This window comes from Stigmatopora argus, chromosome 9, assembly GCF_051989625.1.
Source record: "Stigmatopora argus isolate UIUO_Sarg chromosome 9, RoL_Sarg_1.0, whole genome shotgun sequence".
NCBI lineage: Eukaryota > Metazoa > Chordata > Actinopteri > Syngnathiformes > Syngnathidae > Stigmatopora > Stigmatopora argus.
This window is the reverse complement of record NC_135395.1, coordinates 13170873-13195136: the sequence shown is the minus strand read 5'-3', so window position 1 is coordinate 13195136 and position 24264 is coordinate 13170873. Positions and strand designations below refer to the sequence as shown.

Here is a 24264-nt window from a genome sequence, read left to right as displayed (position 1 = left end):
TTCTCCCCAGTGGAGTTTTGGACACTTTTTTTCTCCCCAGTGGAGTTTCGGACACTTTTTTTCTCCCCAGTGGAGTTTCGGACACTTTTTTTCTCCCCAGTGGAGTTTCGGACACTTTTTTTCTCCCCAGTGGAGTTTCGGACACTTTTTTTCTCCCCAGTGGAGTTTCGGACACTTTTTTTCTCCCCAGTGGAGTTTTGGACACTTTTTTTCTCCCCAGTGGAGTTTTGGACACTTTTTTTCTCCCCAGTGGAGTTTTGGACACTTTTTTTCTCCCCAGTGGAGTTTTGGACACTTTTTTTCTCCCCAGTGGAGTTTTGGACACTTTTTTTCTCCCCAGTGGAGTTTTGGACACTTTTTGGACACTTTTCTCCCCGGTGGAGTTTTGGACACTTTTTGGACACTTTTCTCCCCGGTGGAGTTTTGGACACTTTTTTACCCGTGGACGTTTGGACACTTTTTTACCCGTGGATTTATGGACACTTTTTTACCCGTGGATTTATGGACACTTTTTTACCGGTGGACTTTTGGACACTTTTTTACCGGTGCAGGTAAGTATTTTGGTCTTTTGAGTTTTGATTTGTGGACACTTTTCTCCCTAGTGGAGTTTTGGACACTTTTTGGACACTTCTCCCCAGTGGAGTTTTGGACACTTTTTGGACACTTTTCTCCCCAGTGGAGTTTTGGACACTTTTTTTCTCCCCAGTGGAGTTTTGGACACTTTTTTTCTCCCCAGTGGAGTTTTGGACACTTTTTTTCTCCCCAGTGGAGTTTTGGACACTTTTTTTCTCCCCAGTGGAGTTTTGGACACTTTTTTTCTCCCCAGTGGAGTTTTGGACACTTTTCTCCCCGGTGGAGTTTTGGACACTTTTTTACCCGTGGACGTTTGGACACTTTTTTTACCCGTGGATTTATGGACACTTTTTTACCGGTGGACTTTTGGACACTTTTTTACCGGTGCAGGTAAGTATTTTGGTCTTTTGAGTTTTGATTTGTGGACACTTTTCTCCCTAGTGGAGTTTTGGACACTTTTTGGACACTTCTCCCCAGTGGAGTTTTGGACACTTTTTGGACACTTTTCTCCCCAGTGGAGTTTTGGACACTTTTTGGACACTTTTCTCCCCAGTGGAGTTTTGGACACTTTTTGGACACTTTTCTCCCCAGTGGAGTTTTGGACACTTTTTGGACACTTTTCTCCCCAGTGGAGTTTTGGACACTTTTTGGACACTTTTCTCCCCAGTGGAGTTTTGGACACTTTTTGGACACTTTTCTCCCCAGTGGAGTTTTGGACACTTTTTGGACACTTTTCTCCCCAGTGGAGTTTTGGACACTTTTTGGACACTTTTCTCCCCAGTGGAGTTTTGGACACTTTTTGGACACTTTTCTCCCCAGTGGAGTTTTGGACACTTTTTGGACACTTTTCTCCCCAGTGGAGTTTTGGACACTTTTCTCCCCAGTGGAGTTTTGGACACTTTTTTTTACCCATGGATTTATGGACACTTTTCTCCCCAGTGGAGGTTTGGACGCTTTTCTCCCTAGTGGAGTTTTGGACACTTTTCTCCCCTGCTGAGTTTTGGGGACGGACGGCAGGGACGGACGGCAGGGACGGACGGCAGGGACGGACGGCAGGGACGGGACGGACGGCAGGGACGGCACGGACGGCAGGGACGGCACGGACGGCAGGGACGGCACGGACGGCAGGGACGGCACGGACGGCAGGCACGGACGGACGGACGGCACGGACGGCAGGCACGGACGGACGGCACGGACGGACGGCACTGACGGACGGACGGCACGGACGGACAGAGGGATCAAGGTGAGTGCAAAATTCAGCACACCTTGCTAAAAAAATGTAATTAATTTATTGGAAAAATTTCAAAGACTTGAACCTTTTTTTCCCCCGTGGATTTTTGGGCATGAACGGACGGCAAAGATGGACGGCAAAGATGGACGGCAAGGACGGACGGCAGGGACGGACGGCAGGGACAGACGGAGGGATCAAGGTGAGTGCAAAATTCAGCACACCTTGCTAAAAAAATGTAATTAATTTATTGGAAAAATTTCAAAGACTTGAACCTTTTTTTCCCCCGTGGACTTTTGGGCATGAACGGACGGCAAAGATGGACGGCAAGGACGGACGGCAGGGACAGACGGAGGGATCAAGGTGAGTGCAAAATTCAGCACACCTTGCTAAAAAAATGTAATTAATTTATTGGAAAAATTTCAAAGACTTGAACCTTTTTTTCCCCCGTGGACTTTTGGGCATGAACGGACGCCAAAGATGGACGGCAAGGACGGACGGCAGGGACGGACGGACGGCAGGGACGGACGGCAGGGACGGACGGCAGGGACGGACGCCAGGGACGGACGGCAGGGACAGACGGAGGGATCAAGGTGAGTGCAAAATTCAACACACTTTGCCAAAAAAAAAATATTGGAAAATGTTCAAAGACTTGAACTTTTTTTCTCCTCTGCGGACTTTTGGGCATGGACGGACGGCAGGGACGGACGGCAGGGACAGACAGAGGGATCAAGGTGAGTGCAAAATTCAGCACACTTTGCAAAAAAAAAATCCTTAAATTATTGGAAATTTCCAAAAGCTATAACTTTTCCCCCCCCCTGCGGACTTTTGGGCGTGGACGGACGGCACGGACTGATGGACGACAGGGACAGAGACAACTGCGGTGAGTCGGCCACGCCCGCCGGCCCGTGCCGTCGTCCAATCGCAAGCCGAGCCCATTCCACCCGTGTTTGCTCTCTTTCAGCGTGCTTCACGGGTACGTGTAAACTAGGAGTCTTGAGGCCCTGTCGTTGGTGTTAGTGACTGGCGGCCATCTTACGACAGACACTCTGAATTGGCTCAATTCTTCAAACGTTTTGGTTGGAAGGAGGTAAGTGATCCAAGATGGCGGCGCGGGTGGATGCAGCTGGCTCTTGCTCTCCAGTTTGGTGTTTTGTTTCCTCAGTCTTGTCGTTGTTTGCTAACATCTGCCAAGCAAACCTTTTCTACAGTCGCCAGGATTTGGTTGCTCTCGGGAGGAGATGCCATAAATCCATCAGAGCAGATTGCCAACGAACCTGCCGCATGTCCCCGAGGACATCTCGAGACGACCAATTTCGTCATACGCTGCTGTGTATGATGACAATTAGGCTTTTGATGATTCGATGATGATGATCAAGCCCATGTCTGAACAGTTAGCAATCCCTCATTTTCTGTTGCTTTGGGAATATTTTTGCGCCACTTCCTCTTGATTTTGAGGGAATTGATCGCATCACTCGCATTACAAAAAAGATAGGGTTGTTGGAAAAAATATTATAGAAAATAATTCAAATTCACAAGATGGGGAAGACGTGCTGGCGGCTGTCATGGAGTTCCGTGCGCATCGGTCGCGCCATGCAGGCAAGCCCCGCCCCCCCAGGGATGGAATTTGGCCGTCCGTCCGCTTAATCGGGTCTTTGCTTTCAGCTGGACGAGAGCGGGAAGTCGGTCTTCACCGTTCTGTGGGGGGACGTGGCCGCTGAATTGAGGAAGGTGAAGAACTGCGTCATCTGTTACGGTGGGTAGCCACAAGAGATTTGGCCGGCTTTTGGTCGGGGGAAAAAAGGCTTTTATCTGTCCATCGTTAGGCTTTTTTTTCCCCTAAAAAATGACAATGTATACATAGTCATTTTTTGGGAAAAAAGGCTTACAATAGATGGTCGTTTTTTTTTTTTTTTTTAAAAGCCTTATACATTGTTTTTGTTTTAAAGCCTTACAAAAAAAGCCTTAAAAATGACCATGTATAGTAAAGCTTTATTCTTAAAAAAATATATAGTATATATAGTAAGGCTTTTTTTCCTAAAAAATAACATAATATAGTAAGGCTTTAAAAAAAAAAAAACGACATAGTATAGTAAGGCTTTTTTTTCTTAAAAAAACGACAAAGTATGGTAAGGCTTTTTTCCTTTAAAAACGACATAGTATAGTAAGGCTTTTTTTCCTAAAAAAGGACATAGCATAGTAAGGCGGTTTCCCCCTAAAAACGACATAGTATAGTAAGGCTTTTTTCTTTAAAAAAATGACATAGTATATAGTAAGGCTTTTTTTCTTAAGAAAAACGACAGTATAGTAAGGCTTTTTTTTTTAAATTAAAAAACGACATATTTTAGTAAGGCTTTAAAAAAAGACAGATAGTAAGGCTTTTTTTAAAATTAAAAAACGACAGATAGTAAGGCTTTTTTAAATTAAAAAACGACAGATACTAAGGCTTTTTAAATTAAAAAATGACAGATAGTAAGGCTTTTTTAAATTAAAAAACGACATAGTATAGTAAGGCTTTCTTTTAAAAACGACATAGTATAGTAAGGCTTTTTTTCTTAAAAAACAACATAGTATAGTAAGGCTTTTTTATTTAAAAAACGACAGTATAGTCAAGCTTTTTCTTAAAAAACGACATAGTATAGTAAGGCTTTTTTCTTAAAAAAAACAACATAGTATAGTAAGGCTATTTTTTCTTAAAAAACGACATAGTATAGTAAGGCTTTTTTTCTTAAAAAAACGACATAGTATAGTAAGGCTTTTTTTCTTAAAAAACGACATAGTATAGTAAGGCTTTTTTAATTAAAAAAACGACATAGTATAGTAAGGCTTTTTTTTCTTAAAAAACGACAGTATAGTAAGGCTTTTTTTCCTAAAAACGACATAGTATAGTAAGGCTTTTTTTCCTTAAAAAACGACAGTATAGTAAGGCTTTTTTTCCTAAAAACGACATAGTATAGTAAGGCTTTTTTTCCTTAAAAAACGACAGTATAGTAAGGCTTTTTTTCCTAAAAACGACATAGTATAGTAAGGCTTTTTTATTTTAAAAAAACGACATAGTATAGTAAGGCTTTTTTTCTTAAAAAACGACATAGTATAGTACGGCTTTTTTTCTTAAAAAACAACATTGTATAGTGAGTCTTATTTACTTAAAAAACGACAGTTTAGTAAGGCTTTTTTTCTTTAAAAAATGACAGAATAGTTAGGCTTTTTTAAAATTAAAAAACGACATATAGTAAGGCTTTTTTCTTGCAAAACGACATAGTATAGTAGGGCTTTTTTTCTTAAAAAACGACATAGTATAGTAAGGCTATTTTTCCCCCAAAAAACGACATAGGATAGTAGGCTTTTTTTCTTAAAAAAACAACAAAGTATAGTTAGGCTTTTTTCCCTAAAAAACGACATAGTATAGTAAGGCTTTTTTTTCTTAAAAAACGACATAGTATAGTAAGGCTTTTTTTTTCTTAAAAAACGACATAGTATAGTAAGGCTTTTTTTCTTAAAAAAACGACATAGCACAGTAAGGCTTTTTTCCCTAAAAAACGACATAATAATAATAATAATCGGACATAGGCCCTGTCGTCATTATCACAACACAAAAAGCCTACTTGTCATCATATAGTAAGCTTTTTTTTCTTAAAAAACGACATAATATAGTAAGGCTTTTCCCCCTAAAAAACGACATAGTATAGTAAGGCTTTTTTCCTAAAAAAGGACATAGCATAGTAAGGCGTTTTCCCCCTAAAAATGACATAGTATAGTAAGGCTTTTTTCTTTAAAAAAATGACATAGTATATAGTAAGGCTTTTTTTCTTAAGAAAAAAACGACAGTATAGTAAGGCTTTTTTTTTAAATTAAAAAACGACATATTTTAGTAAGGCTTTAAAAAAAGACAGATAGTAAGGCTTTTTTTAAATTAAAAAACGACAGATAGTAAGGCTTTTTTAAATTAAAAAACGACACAGTATAGTAAGGTTTTCCTAAAAAACGACATAGTATAGTAAGGTTTTTTTCCCTAAAAAACGACATAGTATAGTAAGGCTTTTTTTTTTTAAACTAAAAAATGACATAGTATATCGTAAGGCTTTTTTTTCTTAAAAAACAACATTGTATGGTAAGGCTTATTTACTTAAAAAACGACAGTTTAGTAAGGCTTTTTTTCTTTAAAAAATGACAGAATAGTTAGGCTTTTTAAAATTAAAAAACGACATAGTATAGTAAGGCTTTAAAAAAAAACGACAGCTAGTAAGGCTTTTTTAAAATTAAAAAACGACATAGTAAGACTTTTTTTTCCTTTAAAAACGACATAGTATAGTAAGGCTTTTTTCCCTAAAAAACAACATAGTATAGTAAGGCTTTTTTTCTTAAAAAACGACATAGTATAGTTAGGCTTTTTTCCCTGAAAAACGACATAGTATAGTAAGGCTTTTTTTTCCTTAAAAAACGACATAGTATAGTAAGGCGCTTTTTTCAAACCAAAAAACGACATAGTATAGTAAGGCTTTTTTCTTAAAAAATGACATAGTATAGTAAGGCTTTTTTTCTTAAAAAACGAAATAGTATAAATAGTAAGGCTCTTTTTCTCCTAAAAATGACATAGTATATTAAGGCTTTTTTTTCTCTCCTAAAAACGACATAGTATAGTAAGGCTATTTTTCATAAAAAATGACATAGTATAGTAAGGCTTTTTTTCTTAAAAAACGACATAATAATAATAATAATCGGACATAGGCCCTGTCGTCATTATCACAACACAAAAAGCCTACTTGTCATCATATAGTAAGCTTTTTTTTCTTAAAAAACGACATAATATAGTAAGGCTTTTCCCCCTAAAAAAACGACATAGTATAGTAAGGCTTTTTTCCCTAAAAAACGACATAGTATAGTAAGGCTTTTTCCCCTAAAAAACGACATAGTATAGTAAGGCTATTTTTCCTAAAAAATGACATAGTATAGTAAGGCTTTTTTTCTTAAAAAATGACATAGTATAGTAAGGCTTTTTCCCCTCAAAAACGACATAGTATAGTAAGGCTTTTTTTCTTAAAAAACGACAGGCATTTTTTCTTCAACGACATAGAAAAGTAAGCCTTTTTTTCTCCTAAAAAAACAACATAGTATAGTAAGGCTTTTTTTCTTAAAAAATGAAATAGTATAGTAAGGCTTTTTTTTTTTTTAAACGACATAGTATAGTAAGGCTTTTTTTCTTAAAAAACAACAGAATAGTAAGCCTTTTTTTTCCTAAAAAACAACATAGTATAGTAAGGCTTTTTTAAAAAATTAAAAAATGACATAGTATATCGTAAGGCTTTTTTTCTTACAAAACGACATAGTATAGTAAGGCTATTTTTCCCTAAAAAAACGACATAGTATAGTAAGGCTTTTTTTCTTAAAAAACGACATAGTATAGTAAGGCTTTTTTTTCTTAAAATACGACATAATATAGTAAGGTTTTTTTCTTCTTAAAAAACGACATAGTATAGTAAGGCTTTTTTTCTTAAAAAACGACATAATATAGTAAAGTTTTTTTTCTTCTTAAAAAACGACATAGTATAGTAAGGCTTTTTTTCCCTAAAAAAAACGACATAGTATAGTAAGGCTTTTAAAAAAAATGACATAGTATAGTAAGGCTTTTTTTCCTAAAAAACGACATAGTATAGTAAGGCTTTTTTTTTTTCTTAAAAAACGACATAGTATAGTAAGGCTTTTTTCCCTAAAAACGACATAGTATAGTAAGGCTTTTTTTCTTAAAAAACGACACAGTATAGTAAGGCTTTTTTCTTAAAAAAACGACATAGTATAGTAAGGCTTTTTTTCCTAAAAAACGACACAGTATAGTAAGGCTTTTTCCCTAAAAAACGACATAATATAGTAAGGTTTTTTTTTCTTAAAAAACGACATAGTATAGTAAGGCTTTTTTCCCCTAAAAAACGACATAGTATAGTAAGGCTTTTTTTCCTAAAAAAACGACATAGTATAGTAAGGCTTTGTTCCCCTAAAAACGACATAGTATAGTAAGGTTTTTTCCCTAAAAATGACATAATATAGTAAGGTTTTTTTTTTTCTTAAAAAATGACGTAGTATAGTAATGCTTTTTTCCCTAAAAAACAACATAGTATAGTAAGGCTTTTTCCCCCTAAAAAACGACAGTATAGGAAGGCTTTTTTTCCTAAAAAACGACATAGTATAGTAAGGGTTTTTTTCCCTAAAAAACGACATAGTATACAAAGGGTTTTTTCCCTAAAAAAACGACATAGTATAGTAAGGCTTTTTTTTTTCTTAAAAAACGACATAGTATAGTAAGGGTTTTTTTTCCTAAAAAACGACATAGTATACAAAGGGTTTTTTCCCTAAAAAAACGACATAGTATAGTAAGGCTTTTTTTTCCTTTAAAAACGACATAGTATACAAAGGGTTTTTTCCCTAAAAAACGACATAGTATAGTAAGGCTTTTTTTCCTAAAAAAACGACATGGTATAGTAAGCCTTTTTTTCCCTAAAAAAAAAAACAGCATAGTATAGTAAGGTTTTTTCCCTAAAAAACGACATAGTATAGTAAGGCTTTTTTTCTTTAAAAAAACAACATAGTATAGTAAGGCTTTTTTCCCTCAAAAACGACATAGGCTTTTTTTCCTAAAAAAACGACATAGTATAGTAAGGCTTTTTTCCCCCAAAAATGACATAGTATAGTAAGGCTATTTTCCCCAAAAAACGACATAGTATAGTAAGGCTTTTTTTTTCTAAAAAAACGACATAGTATAGAAAAGTTTTTTTCCCTAAAAAAACGACATAGTATAGTAAGGCTTTTTTCCCTAAAAAACGACATAATATAGTAAGGCTTTTTTTCCTAAAAAAACGACATAGTATAGTAAGGCTTTTTTTCCCTAAAAACGACATAGTATAGTAAGGTTTTTTCCCTAAAAATCACATAATATAGTAAGGGTTTTTTTTTCTTAAAAAATGACATAGTATAGTAATGCTTTTTTCCCTAAAAAACAACATAGTATAGCAAGGCTTTTTTTCCTAAAAAAACGACATAGTATAGTAAGGCTTTTTTTCTTAAAAAACGACATAGTATAGTAAGGCTTTTTTTTCTTAAAATACGATATAATATAGTAAGGTTTTTTTTCTTCTTAAAAAACGACATAGTATAGTAAGGCTTTTTTCCCTAAAAAAAACGACATAGTATAGTAAGGCTTTTTTCCTAAAAAACGACATAGTATAGTAAGGCTTTTTTCCTAAAAAACGACATAGTATAGTAAGCCTTTTTTTTCCTAAAAAACAACATAGTATAGTAAGGCTTTTTTTTTAAATTAAAAAACTACATAGTATATCTTAAGGCTTTTTTCCTTAAAAAACGAATGAGTATAGTAAGGCTTTTTTTCCTAAAAAAAAATGACATAGTATAGTAAGGCTTTTTTTCTTAAAAAACGACATAGTATAGTAAGGCTTTTTTTCCTAAAAAACGACATAGTATAGTAAGGCTTTTTTTTTCTTAAAAAACGACATAGTATAGTAAGGCTTTTTTCTTAAAAAAACGACATAGTATAGTAAGGCTTTTTTTCCTAAAAAACGACACAGTATAGTAAGGCTTTTTCCCTAAAAAACGACATAATATAGTAAGGTTTTTTTTTTCTTAAAAAACGACATAGTATAGTAAGGCTTTTTTCCCCTAAAAAACGACATAGTATAGTAAGGCTTTTTTCCCTAAAAACGACATAGTATAGTAAGGCTTTTTTTCTTAAAAAACGACACAGTATAGTAAGGCTTTTTTTCCTAAAAAACGACACAGTATAGTAAGGCTTTTTTTCTTAAAAAACGACATAGTATACTAAGGCTTTTTTTCCTAAAAAACGACATAGGCTTTTTTTTCTTAAAAAACAACATAGTATAGTAAGGCTTTTTTTCTTAAAAAACGACATAGTATAGTAAGGCTTTTTTTCTTAAAAAACGACATAGTATATTAAGGCTTTTTTTCCTAAAAAACGACATAGAATAGTAAGGCTTTTTTCCCTAAAAAAACGACATAGTATAGTAAGGCTTTTAAAAAAAATGACCATGTATCTAGTAAGCCTCATCTCATTTTCTGAACTGCTTTATCCTCATTAGGGTAGCGGGGGATGCTGGAGCCAATCCCATTTGTCTCCAGGCCAGAGGCGGGGGACATCCTGAATCGGTGGCCAGACGATCTTAGGGTACAAGGAGACGGACAACCACGCACTGTATAGTAAGTCTTTTTTCCTTAAAAACGACATGGTATAGTAAGGCTTTTTTTCCCTAAAAAACGACATAGTATAGTAAGGCTTTTTTTCCTAAAAAACGACATAGAATAGTAAGGGTTTTTTTCTCAAAAAACGACATAGTATACAAAGGGTTTTTTCCCTAAAAAACGACATAGTATAGTAAGGCTTTTTTTTCTTAAAAAACGACATAGTATACAAAGGGTCTTTTCCCTAAAAAACGACATAGTATAGTAAGCCTTTCCCCCCCCCCCAAAAAAACAGCATAGTATTGTAAGGTTTTTTCCCTAAAAAACGACATAGTATAGTAAGGCTTTTTTTCTTAAAAAAACGACATAGTATAGTAAGGCTTTTTTCCCCCAAAAACGACATAGTATAGTAAGGCTTTTTTTCCTAAAAAAACGACATAGTATAGTAAGGCTTTTTTTCCTAAAAAACGACATAGTATAGTAAGGCTATTTTCCCCCAAAAAACGACATAGTATAGTAAGGCTTTTTTTTCTCTAAAAAAACGACATAGTATAGTAAGGCTTTTTTCCCCCCCCCAAAAAAACAGCATAGTATAGTAAGGCTTTTTTCCCTAAAAAAACGACATAATATAGTAAGGCTTTTTTCCCTAAAAAACGACATAATATAGTAAGGCTTTTTTTCCTTAAAAAAACGACATAGTATAGTAAGGCTTTTTTTCCCTAAAAACGACATAGTATAGTAAGGCTTTTTCCCTAAAAATGACATAATATAGCAAGGCTTTTTTTTTTTCTTAAAAAATGACATAGTATAGTAATGCTTTTTTCCCTAAAAAACAACATAGTATAGTAAGGGTTTTTTTCCTAAAAAAATGACATAGTATAGTAAGGCTTTTTTTCTTAAACGACATAGTATAGTAAGGCTTTTTTTCCCTAAAAAACGACATAGTATAGTAAGGCTTTTTTCCCCAAAAAATGACATAGTATAGTAAGGCTATTTTCCCCCAAAAAACGACATAGTATAGTAAGGCTTTTTTTTCCTAAAAAAACGACATAGTATAGTAAGGCTTTTTTTCCCTAAAAACGACATAGTATAGTAAGGTTTTTTCCCTAAAAATGACATGGTATAGTAAGGCTTTTTTTCTTAAAAAAACGACATAGTATAGTAAGGCTTTTTTTCCTAAAAAAACGACATAGTATAGTAAGGCTTTTTTACCTAAAAAAGGACATAGTATAGTAAGGCTTTTTTCCCCAAAAAATGACATAGTATAGTAAGGCTATTTTCCCCAAAAACGACATAGTATAGTAAGGCTTTTTTCCCTAAAAAAATGACATAATATAGTAAGGCTTTTTTTCCTAAAAAAACGACATAGTATAGTAAGGCTTTTTTCCCTAAAAAAAAAACCAAAGTATAGTAAGGCTTTAAAAAAAAATGACCATGTATAGTAAGCCTCATCTCATTTTCTGAACTGCTTTATCCTCATTAGGGTAGCGGGGGATGCTGGAGCCAATCCCATTTGTCTCCAGGCCAGAGGCGGGGGACATCCTGACTCGGTGGCCAGACGATCTTAGGGTACAAGGAGACGGACAACCACGCACTGTATAGTAAGTCTTTTTTCCTTAAAAACGACATAGTATAGTAAGGCTTTTTTCCCCTAAAAAACGACATAGTATAGTAAGGCTTTTTTTCCTAAAAAACTACATAGTATAGTAAGGTTTTTTTTTTCTCAAAAAACGACATAGTATACAAAGGTTTTTTTCCCTAAAAACGACATAGTATAGTAAGGCTTTTTTTCCTAAAAAACGACATGGTATAGTAAGCCTTTTTTTCCAAAAAAAACCAGCATAGTATAGTAAGGTTTTTTCCCTAAAAAACGACATAGTATAGTAAGGCTTTTTTTCTTAAAAAAAACGACATAGTATAGTAAGGCTTTTTTCCCTCAAAAACGACATAGGCTTTTTTTCCTAAAAAAACGACATAGTATAGTAAGGCTTTTTTCCCCAAAAAATGACATAGTATAGTAAGGCTATTTTCCCCAAAAAACGACATAGTATAGTAAGGCTTTTTTTTCTAAAAAAACGACAGTATAGAAAGGGTTTTTTCCCTAAAAAACGACATAGTATAGTACGACTTTTTTCCCTAAAAAAAACGACATAATATAGTAAGGCTTTTTTTCCTAAAAAAACGACATAGTATAGTAAGGCTTTGTTCCCCTAAAAACGACATAGTATAGTAAGGTTTTTTCCCTAAAAATGACATAATATAGTAAGGTTTTTTTTTTTCTTAAACAATGACGTAGTATAGTAATGCTTTTTTCCCTAAAAAACAACATAGTATAGTAAGGCTTTTTTCCCCTAAAAAACGACATAGTATAGTAAGGCTTTTTTTCCTAAAAAACGACATAGTATAGTAAGGGTTTTTTTTCTCAAAAAACGACATAGTATACAAAGGGTTTTTTCCCTAAAAAACGACATAGTATAGTAAGGCTTTTTTTTTCTTAAAAAACGACATAGTATAGTAAGGCTTTTTTTTCCTTTAAAAACGACATAGTATACAAAGGGTTTTTTCCCTAAAAAACGACATAGTATAGTAAGGCTTTTTTTCCTAAAAAACGACATGGTATAGTAAGCCTTTTTTTCCTAAAAAAAAAAAACAGCATAGTATAGTAAGGTTTTTTCCCTAAAAAACGACATAGTATAGTAAGGCTTTTTTTCTTAAAAAAAACGACATAGTATAGTAAGGCTTTTTTCCCTCAAAAACGACAGGCTTTTTTTCCTAAAAAAACGACATAGTATAGTAAGGCTTTTTTCCCCCAAAAATGACATAGTATAGTAAGGCTATTTTCCCCAAAAAACGACATAGTATAGTAAGGCTTTTTTTTTCAAAAAAAACGACATAGTATAGAAAAGTTTTTTTCCCTAAAAAACGACATAGTATAGTAAGGCTTTTTTCCCTAAAAAACGACATAATATAGTAAGGCTTTTTTCCCCCCCCCCAAAAAACAGCATAGTATAGTAAGGCTTTTTTCCCTAAAAAAACGACATAATATAGTAAGGCTTTTTTCCCTAAAAAACGACATAATATAGTAAGGCTTTTTTTCCTAAAAAAACGACATAGTATAGTAAGGCTTTTTTTCCCTAAAAACGACATAGTATAGTAAGGCTTTTTCCCTAAAAATGACATAATATAGCAAGGCTTTTTTTTTTTCTTAAAAAATGACATAGTATAGTAATGCTTTTTTCCCTAAAAAACAACATAGTATAGTAAGGGTTTTTTTCCTAAAAAAATGACATAGTATAGTAAGGCTTTTTTTCTTAAACGACATAGTATAGTAAGGCTTTTTTTCCCTAAAAAACGACATAGTATAGTAAGGCTTTTTTCCCCAAAAAATGACATAGTATAGTAAGGCTATTTTCCCCCAAAAAACGACATAGTATAGTAAGGCTTTTTTTTCCTAAAAAAACGACATAGTATAGTAAGGCTTTTTTTCCCTAAAAACGACATAGTATAGTAAGGTTTTTTCCCTAAAAATGACATGGTATAGTAAGGCTTTTTTTCTTAAAAAAACGACATAGTATAGTAAGGCTTTTTTTCCTAAAAAAACGACATAGTATAGTAAGGCTTTTTTACCTAAAAAAGGACATAGTATAGTAAGGCTTTTTTCCCCAAAAAATGACATAGTATAGTAAGGCTATTTTCCCCAAAAACGACATAGTATAGTAAGGCTTTTTTCCCTAAAAAAATGACATAATATAGTAAGGCTTTTTTTCCTAAAAAAACGACATAGTATAGTAAGGCTTTTTTCCCTAAAAAAAAAACCAAAGTATAGTAAGGCTTTAAAAAAAAATGACCATGTATAGTAAGCCTCATCTCATTTTCTGAACTGCTTTATCCTCATTAGGGTAGCGGGGGATGCTGGAGCCAATCCCATTTGTCTCCAGGCCAGAGGCGGGGGACATCCTGACTCGGTGGCCAGACGATCTTAGGGTACAAGGAGACGGACAACCACGCACTGTATAGTAAGTCTTTTTTCCTTAAAAACGACATAGTATAGTAAGGCTTTTTTCCCCTAAAAAACGACATAGTATAGTAAGGCTTTTTTTCCTAAAAAACTACATAGTATAGTAAGGTTTTTTTTTTCTCAAAAAACGACATAGTATACAAAGGTTTTTTTCCCTAAAAACGACATAGTATAGTAAGGCTTTTTTTCCTAAAAAACGACATGGTATAGTAAGCCTTTTTTTCCAAAAAAAACCAGCATAGTATAGTAAGGTTTTTTCCCTAAAAAACGACATAGTATAGTAAGGCTTTTTTTCTTAAAAAAAACGACATAGTATAGTAAGGCTTTTTTCCCTCAAAAACGACATAGGCTTTTTTTCCTAAAAAAACGACATAGTATAGTAAGGCTTTTTTCCCCAAAAAATGACATAGTATAGTAAGGCTATTTTCCCCAAAAAACGACATAGTATAGTAAGGCTTTTTTTTCTAAAAAAACGACAGTATAGAAAGGGTTTTTTCCCTAAAAAACGACATAGTATAGTACGGCTTTTTTCCCTAAAAAAAACGACATAATATAGTAAGGCTTTTTTTCCTAAAAAAACGACATAGTATAGTAAGGCTTTGTTCCCCTAAAAACGACATAGTATAGTAAGGTTTTTTCCCTAAAAATGACATAATATAGTAAGGTTTTTTTTTTTCTTAAACAATGACGTAGTATAGTAATGCTTTTTTCCCTAAAAAACAACATAGTATAGTAAGGCTTTTTTCCCCTAAAAAACGACATAGTATAGTAAGGCTTTTTTTCCTAAAAAACGACATAGTATAGTAAGGGTTTTTTTTCTCAAAAAACGACATAGTATACAAAGGGTTTTTTCCCTAAAAAACGACATAGTATAGTAAGGCTTTTTTTTTCTTAAAAAACGACATAGTATAGTAAGGCTTTTTTTTCCTTTAAAAACGACATAGTATACAAAGGGTTTTTTCCCTAAAAAACGACATAGTATAGTAAGGCTTTTTTTCCTAAAAAACGACATGGTATAGTAAGCCTTTTTTTCCTAAAAAAAAAAAACAGCATAGTATAGTAAGGTTTTTTCCCTAAAAAACGACATAGTATAGTAAGGCTTTTTTTCTTAAAAAAAACGACATAGTATAGTAAGGCTTTTTTCCCTCAAAAACGACAGGCTTTTTTTCCTAAAAAAACGACATAGTATAGTAAGGCTTTTTTCCCCCAAAAATGACATAGTATAGTAAGGCTATTTTCCCCAAAAAACGACATAGTATAGTAAGGCTTTTTTTTTCAAAAAAAACGACATAGTATAGAAAAGTTTTTTTCCCTAAAAAACGACATAGTATAGTAAGGCTTTTTTCCCTAAAAAACGACATAATATAGTAAGGCTTTTTTCCCCCCCCCCAAAAAACAGCATAGTATAGTAAGGCTTTTTTCCCTAAAAAAACGACATAATATAGTAAGGCTTTTTTCCCTAAAAAACGACATAATATAGTAAGGCTTTTTTTCCTAAAAAAACGACATAGTATAGTAAGGCTTTTTTTCCCTAAAAACGACATAGTATAGTAAGGCTTTTTCCCTAAAAATGACATAATATAGCAAGGCTTTTTTTTTTCTTAAAAAATGACATAGTATAGTAATGCTTTTTTCCCTAAAAAACAACATAGTATAGTAAGGGTTTTTTTCCTAAAAAAATGACATAGTATAGTAAGGCTTTTTTTCTTAAACGACATAGTATAGTAAGGCTTTTTTTCCCTAAAAAACGACATAGTATAGTAAGGCTTTTTTCCCCAAAAAATGACATAGTATAGTAAGGCTATTTTCCCCCAAAAAACGACATAGTATAGTAAGGCTTTTTTTTCCTAAAAAAACGACATAGTATAGTAAGGCTTTTTTTCCCTAAAAACGACATAGTATAGTAAGGTTTTTTCCCTAAAAATGACATGGTATAGTAAGGCTTTTTTTCTTAAAAAAACGACATAGTATAGTAAGGCTTTTTTTCCTAAAAAAACGACATAGTATAGTAAGGCTTTTTTACCTAAAAAAGGACATAGTATAGTAAGGCTTTTTTCCCCAAAAAATGACATAGTATAGTAAGGCTATTTTCCCCAAAAACGACATAGTATAGTAAGGCTTTTTTCCCTAAAAAAATGACATAATATAGTAAGGCTTTTTTTCCTAAAAAAACGACATAGTATAGTAAGGCTTTTTTCCCTAAAAAAAAAACCAAAGTATAGTAAGGCTTTAAAAAAAAATGACCATGTATAGTAAGCCTCATCTCATTTTCTGAACTGCTTTATCCTCATTAGGGTAGCGGGGGATGCTGGAGCCAATCCCATTTGTCTCCAGGCCAGAGGCGGGGGACATCCTGACTCGGTGGCCAGACGATCTTAGGGTACAAGGAGACGGACAACCACGCACTGTATAGTAAGTCTTTTTTCCTTAAAAACGACATAGTATAGTAAGGCTTTTTTCCCCTAAAAAACGACATAGTATAGTAAGGCTTTTTTTCCTAAAAAACTACATAGTATAGTAAGGTTTTTTTTTTCTCAAAAAACGACATAGTATACAAAGGTTTTTTTCCCTAAAAACGACATAGTATAGTAAGGCTTTTTTTCCTAAAAAACGACATGGTATAGTAAGCCTTTTTTTCCTAAAAAAACCAGCATAGTATAGTAAGGTTTTTTCCCTAAAAAACGACATAGTATAGTAAGGCTTTTTTTCTTAAAAAAAACGACATAGTATAGTAAGGCTTTTTTCCCTCAAAAACGACATAGGCTTTTTTTCCTAAAAAAACGACATAGTATAGTAAGGCTTTTTTCCCCCAAAAATGACATAGTATAGTAAGGCTATTTTCCCCAAAAAACGACATAGTATAGTAAGGCTTTTTTTTCTAAAAAAACGACAGTATAGAAAGGGTTTTTTCCCTAAAAAACGACATAGTATAGTACGGCTTTTTTCCCTAAAAAAAACGACATAATATAGTAAGGCTTTTTTTCCTAAAAAAACGACATAGTATAGTAAGGCTTTGTTCCCCTAAAAACGACATAGTATAGTAAGGTTTTTTCCCTAAAAATGACATAATATAGTAAGGTTTTTTTTTTTCTTAAACAATGACGTAGTATAGTAATGCTTTTTTCCCTAAAAAACAACATAGTATAGTAAGGCTTTTTTCCCCTAAAAAACGACATAGTATAGTAAGGCTTTTTTTCCTAAAAAACGACATAGTATAGTAAGGGTTTTTTTTCTCAAAAAACGACATAGTATACAAAGGGTTTTTTCCCTAAAAAACGACATAGTATAGTAAGGCTTTTTTTTTCTTAAAAAACGACATAGTATAGTAAGGCTTTTTTTCCCTTTAAAAACGACATAGTATACAAAGGGTTTTTTCCCTAAAAAACGACATGGTATAGTAAGCCTTTTTTTCCTAAAAAAAAAAAACAGCATAGTATAGTAAGGTTTTTTCCCTAAAAAACGACATAGTATAGTAAGGCTTTTTTTCTTAAAAAAAACGACATAGTATAGTAAGGCTTTTTTCCCTCAAAAACGACAGGCTTTTTTTCCTAAAAAAACGACATAGTATAGTAAGGCTTTTTTCCCCCAAAAATGACATAGTATAGTAAGGCTATTTTCCCCAAAAAACGACATAGTATAGTAAGGCTTTTTTTTTCAAAAAAAACGACATAGTATAGAAAAGTTTTTTTCCCTAAAAAACGACATAGTATAGTAAGGCTTTTTTCCCTAAAAAACGACATAATATAGTAAGGCTTTTTTTCCTAAAAAAACGACATAGTATAGTAAGGCTTTTTTTCCCTAAAAACGACATAGTATAGTAAGGTTTTTTCCCTAAAAATGACATAGTATAATAAGGTTTTTTCCCTAAAAATGACATAATATAGTAAGGGTTTTTTTTTCTTAAAAAATGACATAGTATAGTAATGCTTTTTTCCCTAAAAAACAACATAGTATAGCAAGGCTTTTTTTCCTAAAAAAACGACATAGTATAGTAAGGCTTTTTTTTCTTAAAATACGACATAATATAGTAAGGTTTTTTTTCTTCTTAAAAAACGACATAGTATAGTAAGGCTTTTTTTCTTAAAAAACGACATAATATAGTAAGGTTTTTTTTCTTCTTAAAAAACGACATAGTATAGTAAGGCTTTTTTCCCTAAAAAAAACGACATAGTATAGTAAGGCTTTTAAAAAAAATGACCATGTATAGTAAGCCTCATCTCATTTTCTGAACTGCTTTATCCTCATTAGGGTAGCGGGGGATGCTGGAGCCAATCCCATTTGTCTCCACGCCAGAGGCGGGGGACATCCTGAATCGGTGGCCAGCCGATCTTAGGGTACAAGGAGATGGACAACCACACACACTGTATAGTAAGTCTTTTTTCCTTAAAAACAACATAGTATAGTAAGGCTTTTTTTCTTTAAAAAACAACATAGTATAGTAAGGCTTTTTTCTTCAAAAAACGACATAGTATAGTAAGGTTTTTTTTTCTCAATATACGACATAGTATCCAAAGGGTTTTTTCCCTAAAAAACGACATGGTATAGTAAGCCTTTTTTTCCTAAAAAAAAAAAAAAAAAACTGCATAGTATAGTAAGGTTTTTTTCCCTAAAAAACGACATAGTATAGTAAGGCTTTTTCCCCCTAAAAATGACATAGTATAGTAAGGTTTTTTTTTCTTAAAAAACGACATAGTATAGAAAGGATTTTTTCCCTAAAAAACGACATAGTATAGTAAGGCTTTTTTTCCTAAAAAAAAACGACATAGTATAGTAAGGCTTTTACTAAAAAACATCCTGAATCGGTGGCCAGACGATCTTAGGGTACAAGGAGACGGACAACCATGCACTGTATAGTAAGTCTTTTTTCCTTAAAAACGACATGGTATACTAAGGCTTTTTTCTTAAAAAACGACTTAGTATAGTAAGGCTTTTTTTTTTCTTAAAAAACGACATAGTATAGTAAGGCTTTTTTCGTAAAAAACGAGACACAATGTATAACAAAGCTTTATTCATTAAAAACGACATAGAATAATAAGCCTTTTTTCTCAAAAAAACGACCATGTATAGTAAAGCTTTATTTCTTAAAAAAAACGACATAGTATAGAAAGGCATATGTAAGCTACAGCATGGAGGAAATGTTTCCCGCAAGTTACCTAACGCCTTGCCTTGTTTGTTGACAGACTTGTACCGGCGCCCCACGGATTGCGCCTGCATCCAGGAGTCTCCGGCGCCCCAGTGAGCGGAGGCTGACACGGTCATGCAGTTGGGACAGATGCACATCGCCACCGCCTTCGTCATGCCAGGTAGAAAACCGTGTCGCGACCGTAAAGATATTAGCACCGTAGGACAAAAATGTTGTCTTAGGCAGTGTTGAGAAATAATTGTCTGTGTCATGACAGATGCATTGGACAACGTGGAAGAGGAGTGGGAGGAGAAGAACGGGTGCAGCCGACCGATCGACAAGTCAAGTCCTGCTTGCCTCACCCCGTGACAGCCGTGGGTTTGAGGTGTGTCCCCGTCATTCGGCATACGTGGAAGTGGACGAGGGCGACTGGCAGAACAACGCCACCATGCAGTTCTTCGACAGCCGGCGGTTGTGGTGGGAATGCCAACCAATAAAAGTTTGGGTGGCTTATTTGAAATTCTAGCTAATAGCCAGTGTCTTTTGTTTTTTTAGGCCAATTCTTTTAACTAATTTTTATGTAATGTTTAAATGGAAAATTTAATTTTTAAAGTTTTTCTTAGTAAAAGGAAATGAGTCTTTTGTCGCAGGCACCAAGAGTACGTCTGCGGGACGCGAACCGGCTTCCATTCGACGGTAGGCATATGCTCTACTGTGTGTGCTAAAGGGCCCTCCCACCTTCCCACTAAACTTCAACCGGCTGAGTATTTTCGGTAAGAGGGCGCTGGAGTGATTTTGGCTAAGTGTGTAAGCCGCCTCCCTACTCAGCATGGTCCTGTCCAATAAAAGTTTTCTTGTCTTTTGTTTTTGTAGGCCAATTCTTTTAACTAATTTTGATGCAATGTTTAAATGTAAAATTTAATTTTTGAAAGTTTATTTTAGTAAAAGGTAATTTGTCTTATGTCGCAGGTGTCTCTCCCCGCCGAAGGCGGGGAGAGGCACCAAGAGTACGTCTGCGGGACGCGAACCAGCTTCCACTCGGTGGTAGGCGCATACTCTACTGTGTGCGCCAAGGGGCCCACCCACACACCCACTAAACTTCGACCGGCTAAGTCTTTTCGGTGAGAGGGCGCTGGAGTGATTTTGGCTAAGTGTGTAAGCCGCCTCCCTACTCAGCATGGTCCTGTCCAATAAAAGTTTTCTTGTCTTTTGTTTTTGTAGGCCAATTCTTTTAACTAATTTTGATGCAATGTTTAAATGTAAAATGTAATTTTTGAAAGTTTATTTTAGTAAAAGGTAATTAGTCTTATGTCGCAGGTGTCTCTCCCCGCCGAAGGCGGGGAGAGGCACCAAGAATACGTCTGCGGGACGCGAACCAGCTTCCACTCGGTGGTAGGGGCATACTCTACTGTGCACATACTTACCCCGCGCGCTATTGGGCCCTCCCACCGTCCCACTAAACTTGGACCGGCTAAGTCTTTGCACTGAGGAGGCGCTCGACTCATTTAACTAAGTGTATAAGCCATCTCCTTAAAATGTACAGTCCTGCCCACTCGGTTTTTATTTGACTGGAAAAGTGACAAGTTGGAGGAGGTGGAGAATCCAACCCATTACCTGTTGTATGGTAAGTTGGTGCTCTGCTATTGATGCCAAGTATCCGTTTGAGCTGAAGCGTGAAAACATGAAGGATGTGGGATTCAATCCATGCAACTTTTTTTGTATGCCAAGTAGGCACTATACCTCATTTTTGGGTCAAAATGAAGAATGTGTGACTGTACTCAAGTCTCGTTTAATGGTCCAAAAGGTCTTACACTCTTGACAATTCTGGCATTTTAAAAGAAAGCTGAAATTCCTCCTGCGTCAGCCCCTTGGTGAAATCAACATCCGCAAGTGAGTCTAAGAAAAACAAAAGAAAAGAAATATTTTCTGCACAGCAACATGAATGTCTCTTTTAAACTTACTTTTTTTGTCTTCAGGTGTCCTCGCTCTCGCTTTCCTTTGGGAAACCTTTTCGTTGGAAGACTGTCCATCCCACAAGTCATCCATTTTTGCCGTTGTCACTCATCTGAAAAAATAAAAGTTGACAGCAAAGTATCTCTTGTTCTATTATGTGACCTTGACTTTGATTTATTAAAAAAAAATGTTTCATGCGAAAAACCATTTTGTAAGGGGATGTGGCTATGCACACGCACTAGGATCGCTGCAACAAGGCAAGACATCACCTACCGAGTCAATACAAAGGCGACCGGTCGAGGCGGCGCTTCATCCGCAAGCTGGTCCCAAAACTACTCCATCCTGTCAGAAAGATCATTTTTTAAAGAAAAAAGCCTTACTATATCGTCTTTTTTTTTAAAGAAAAAGCCTTACTATACTATGTCGTTTTTTAAGAAAAAAAGCCTTACTATGGTATATCGTTTTAAAAAAAAGCCTTACTATACTATGTCATTTTTTAAGAAAAAAAAAACCTTACTATATTATGTTGTTTTTTAGGGAAAAAGCCTTACTATACTATGTCGTTTTTTTTGGGAAAAAAGCCTTACTATACTATGTCGTTTTTTAGGAAAAAAAGCCTTACTATACTATGTCGTTTTTTAGGAAAAAAAGCCTTACTATACTATGTCGTTTTTTAGGGGAAAAAAGCCTTACTATACTATGTCGTTTTTTAGGAAAAAAAGCCTTACTAAACTATGTCGTTTTTTAAAAAAAAGCCTTACTATACTATGTCATTTTTTTAGGAAAAAAAAGCCTTACTATACTATGTTGTTGTTTTTTAATAGGAAAAATAGCCTTACTATACTATGTCGTTTTTTAAGAAAAAAAGCCTTACTATATTATGTCGTTTTTTTAGGGAAAAAGCCTTACTATACTATGTCGTTTTTTAGGAAAAAAAGCCTTACTATACTATGTCGTTTATTAGGGAAAAAGCCTTACTAAACTATGTCGTTTTTTAGGAAAAAAAGCCTTACTATACTATGTCGTTTTTAAAAAAATAAAGCCTTACTATACTATGTCATTTTTTTTAGGAAAAAAAAGCCTTACTATACTAAGTCGTTTTTTAGGAAAAAAGCCTTACTATACTAAGTCGTTTTTTAGGAAAAAAGACTTACTATACAGTGTCCATCTCCTTGTACCCTAAGATCGGCTGGCCACCGATTCAGGATGTCCGCCGCCTCTGGCCTGGAGACAGCTTGGATTGGCTCCAGCATCCCCCGCTAGCCTAATGAGGATAAAGCGGTTCAGAAAATGAGATGAGATGAGGCTTACTATACATGGTCATTTAAAAAAAAAAGCCTTACTATACATGGTCATTTTTTTTAAAGAAAAAGCCTTACTATACTATGTCGTTTTTTTTAGGAAAAATGCCTTACTATACTATGTCGTTTTTTAGGAAAAATAGCCTTACTATACTGTGTCGTTTTTTAAGAAAAAAAGCCTTACGATATACTATGTCGTTTTTTAATTTAAAAAAAAAAGCCTTACTATACTATGTCGTTTTTTAGGAAAAAAACCTTACTATACTATGTCGTTTTTTTAGAAAAAAAAAGCCTTACTATACTATGTCGTTATTTAGGGAAAAAAGACTTACTATACTATGTCGTTTTTTAGGAAAAAAAGCCTTAGTATACTATGACGTTTTTTAAGAAAAAAAGCCTTACTATACTATGTCGTTTTTAGGAAAAAAAGCCTTATATACTATGTCATTTTTTAAGAAAAAAGCCTTACTATACTGTGTCGTTTTTTAAGAAAAAAAGCCTTACTATACTATGTCGTTTTTAGGGAAAAAAGCCTTACTATACTATGTCGTTTTTTAGGGGAAAAAAGCCTTACTATACTATGTCGTTTTTTAAGAAAAAAAAACCTTACTATATTATGTCGTTTTTTAGGGGAAAAGCCTTACTATACTGTGTCGTTTTTTAAGAAAAAAAGCCTTACTATACCATGTCGTTTTTTAGGGGAAAAAAGCCTTACTATACTATGTCGTTTTTTAAGAAAAAAAAAAAGCCTTACTATACTATGTCGTTTTTTAGGAAAAAAAGCCTTACTATACTATGTCATTTTTTAAGAAAAAAAGCCTTACTATACTATGTCGTTTTTTAAGAAAAAAAGCCTTACTATACTATGTTATTTTTTTTAGGAAAAAAAGCCTTACTATACTGATTCGTTTTTTAAGGAAAAAAGCCTTACGATATACTATGTCGTTTTTTAATTAAAAAAAAAAAAGCCTTACTGTACTATGTTGTTTTTTAGGGAAAAAAAAGGCTTACTATACTATGTCGTTTTTTAGGAAAAAAGCCTTACTATACTATGTCGTTTTTTTAGGAAAAATAGCCTTACTATACTGTGTCGTTTTTTAAGAAAAAAAGCCTTACGATATACTATGTCGTTTAAAAAAAAAATAGCCTTACTATACTATTTCATTTTTTAAGAAAAAAAGCCTTACTATACTATGTTGTTTTTTTAGGAGAAAAAAAGGCTTACTTTTCTATGTCGTTTAAGAAAAAATGCCTGTCGTTTTTTAAGAAAAAAAGCCTTACTATACTATGTCGTTTTTGAGGGGAAAAAGCCTTACTATACTATGTCATTTTTTAGGAAAAATAGCCTTACTATACTATGTCGTTTTTTAGGGAAAAAAAGCCTTAATATACTATGTTGTCTTTTAAGAAAAAAAGCCTTACTATACTATGTCGTTTAAAAAAAAAAGCCTTACTATACTATGTTGTTTTTTAGGAGAAAAAAAGGCTTACTATACCATGTCGTTTAAGAAAAAAAGCCTTACTATACTATATCGTTTTTGAGGGGAAAAAGCCTTACTATACTATGTCGTTTTTTAGGGAAAAAAGCCTTACTATACTATGTCGTTTTTTAGGGGGAAAAGCCTTACTATATTATGTCGTTTTTTAAGAAAAAAAAGCTACTATATGATGACAAGTAGGCTTTTTGTGTTGTGATAATGACGACAGGGCCTATGTCCGATTATTATTATTATTATTATTATAATTATGTCGTTTTTTAAGAAAAAAAAGCCTTACTATACTGTCATTTTTTATAAAAAATAGCCTTACTATACTATGTCGTTTTTAGAAGAGAAAAAAAGCCTTACTATACTATGTCATTTTTAGG

General features: G+C 33.9%; 1 protein-coding gene across 50 annotated transcripts; it reads left to right on the top strand.

Annotated features, from left to right (window-relative positions):
- Positions 1-175: 175 nt before the first annotated feature.
- LOC144082027 (uncharacterized) lies at positions 176-21210 on the top strand. Of its 50 annotated transcripts, none has more exons than XM_077608730.1 (17): positions 615-1816; positions 1882-2003; positions 2069-2164; positions 2230-2394; positions 2503-2535; positions 2601-2684; positions 2766-3400; positions 3467-3557; positions 9904-10021; positions 11487-11604; positions 13902-14019; positions 16316-16433; positions 18270-18389; positions 19202-19324; positions 19421-19528; positions 19794-19916; positions 20113-20357. In XM_077608730.1, the coding sequence occupies exons 1-7, from the start codon at positions 1485-1487 to the stop codon at positions 2819-2821; spliced, it is 888 nt and encodes a 295-aa protein (XP_077464856.1). In that variant the 5' UTR covers positions 615-1484; the 3' UTR covers positions 2822-3400; positions 3467-3557; positions 9904-10021; positions 11487-11604; positions 13902-14019; positions 16316-16433; positions 18270-18389; positions 19202-19324; positions 19421-19528; positions 19794-19916; positions 20113-20357. The 50 variants fall into 50 exon arrangements, with proteins under 50 accessions (XP_077464901.1, XP_077464856.1, XP_077464855.1 ...); XM_077608729.1 differs by having other exon boundaries at positions 19421-19620; XM_077608770.1 differs by lacking the exon at positions 20113-20357 and having other exon boundaries at positions 1934-2003; positions 2094-2164; positions 2516-2535; ... (3 more) ...; positions 19421-19620; positions 19794-20007.
- The last annotated feature ends 3054 nt before the right edge of the window (positions 21211-24264 follow it).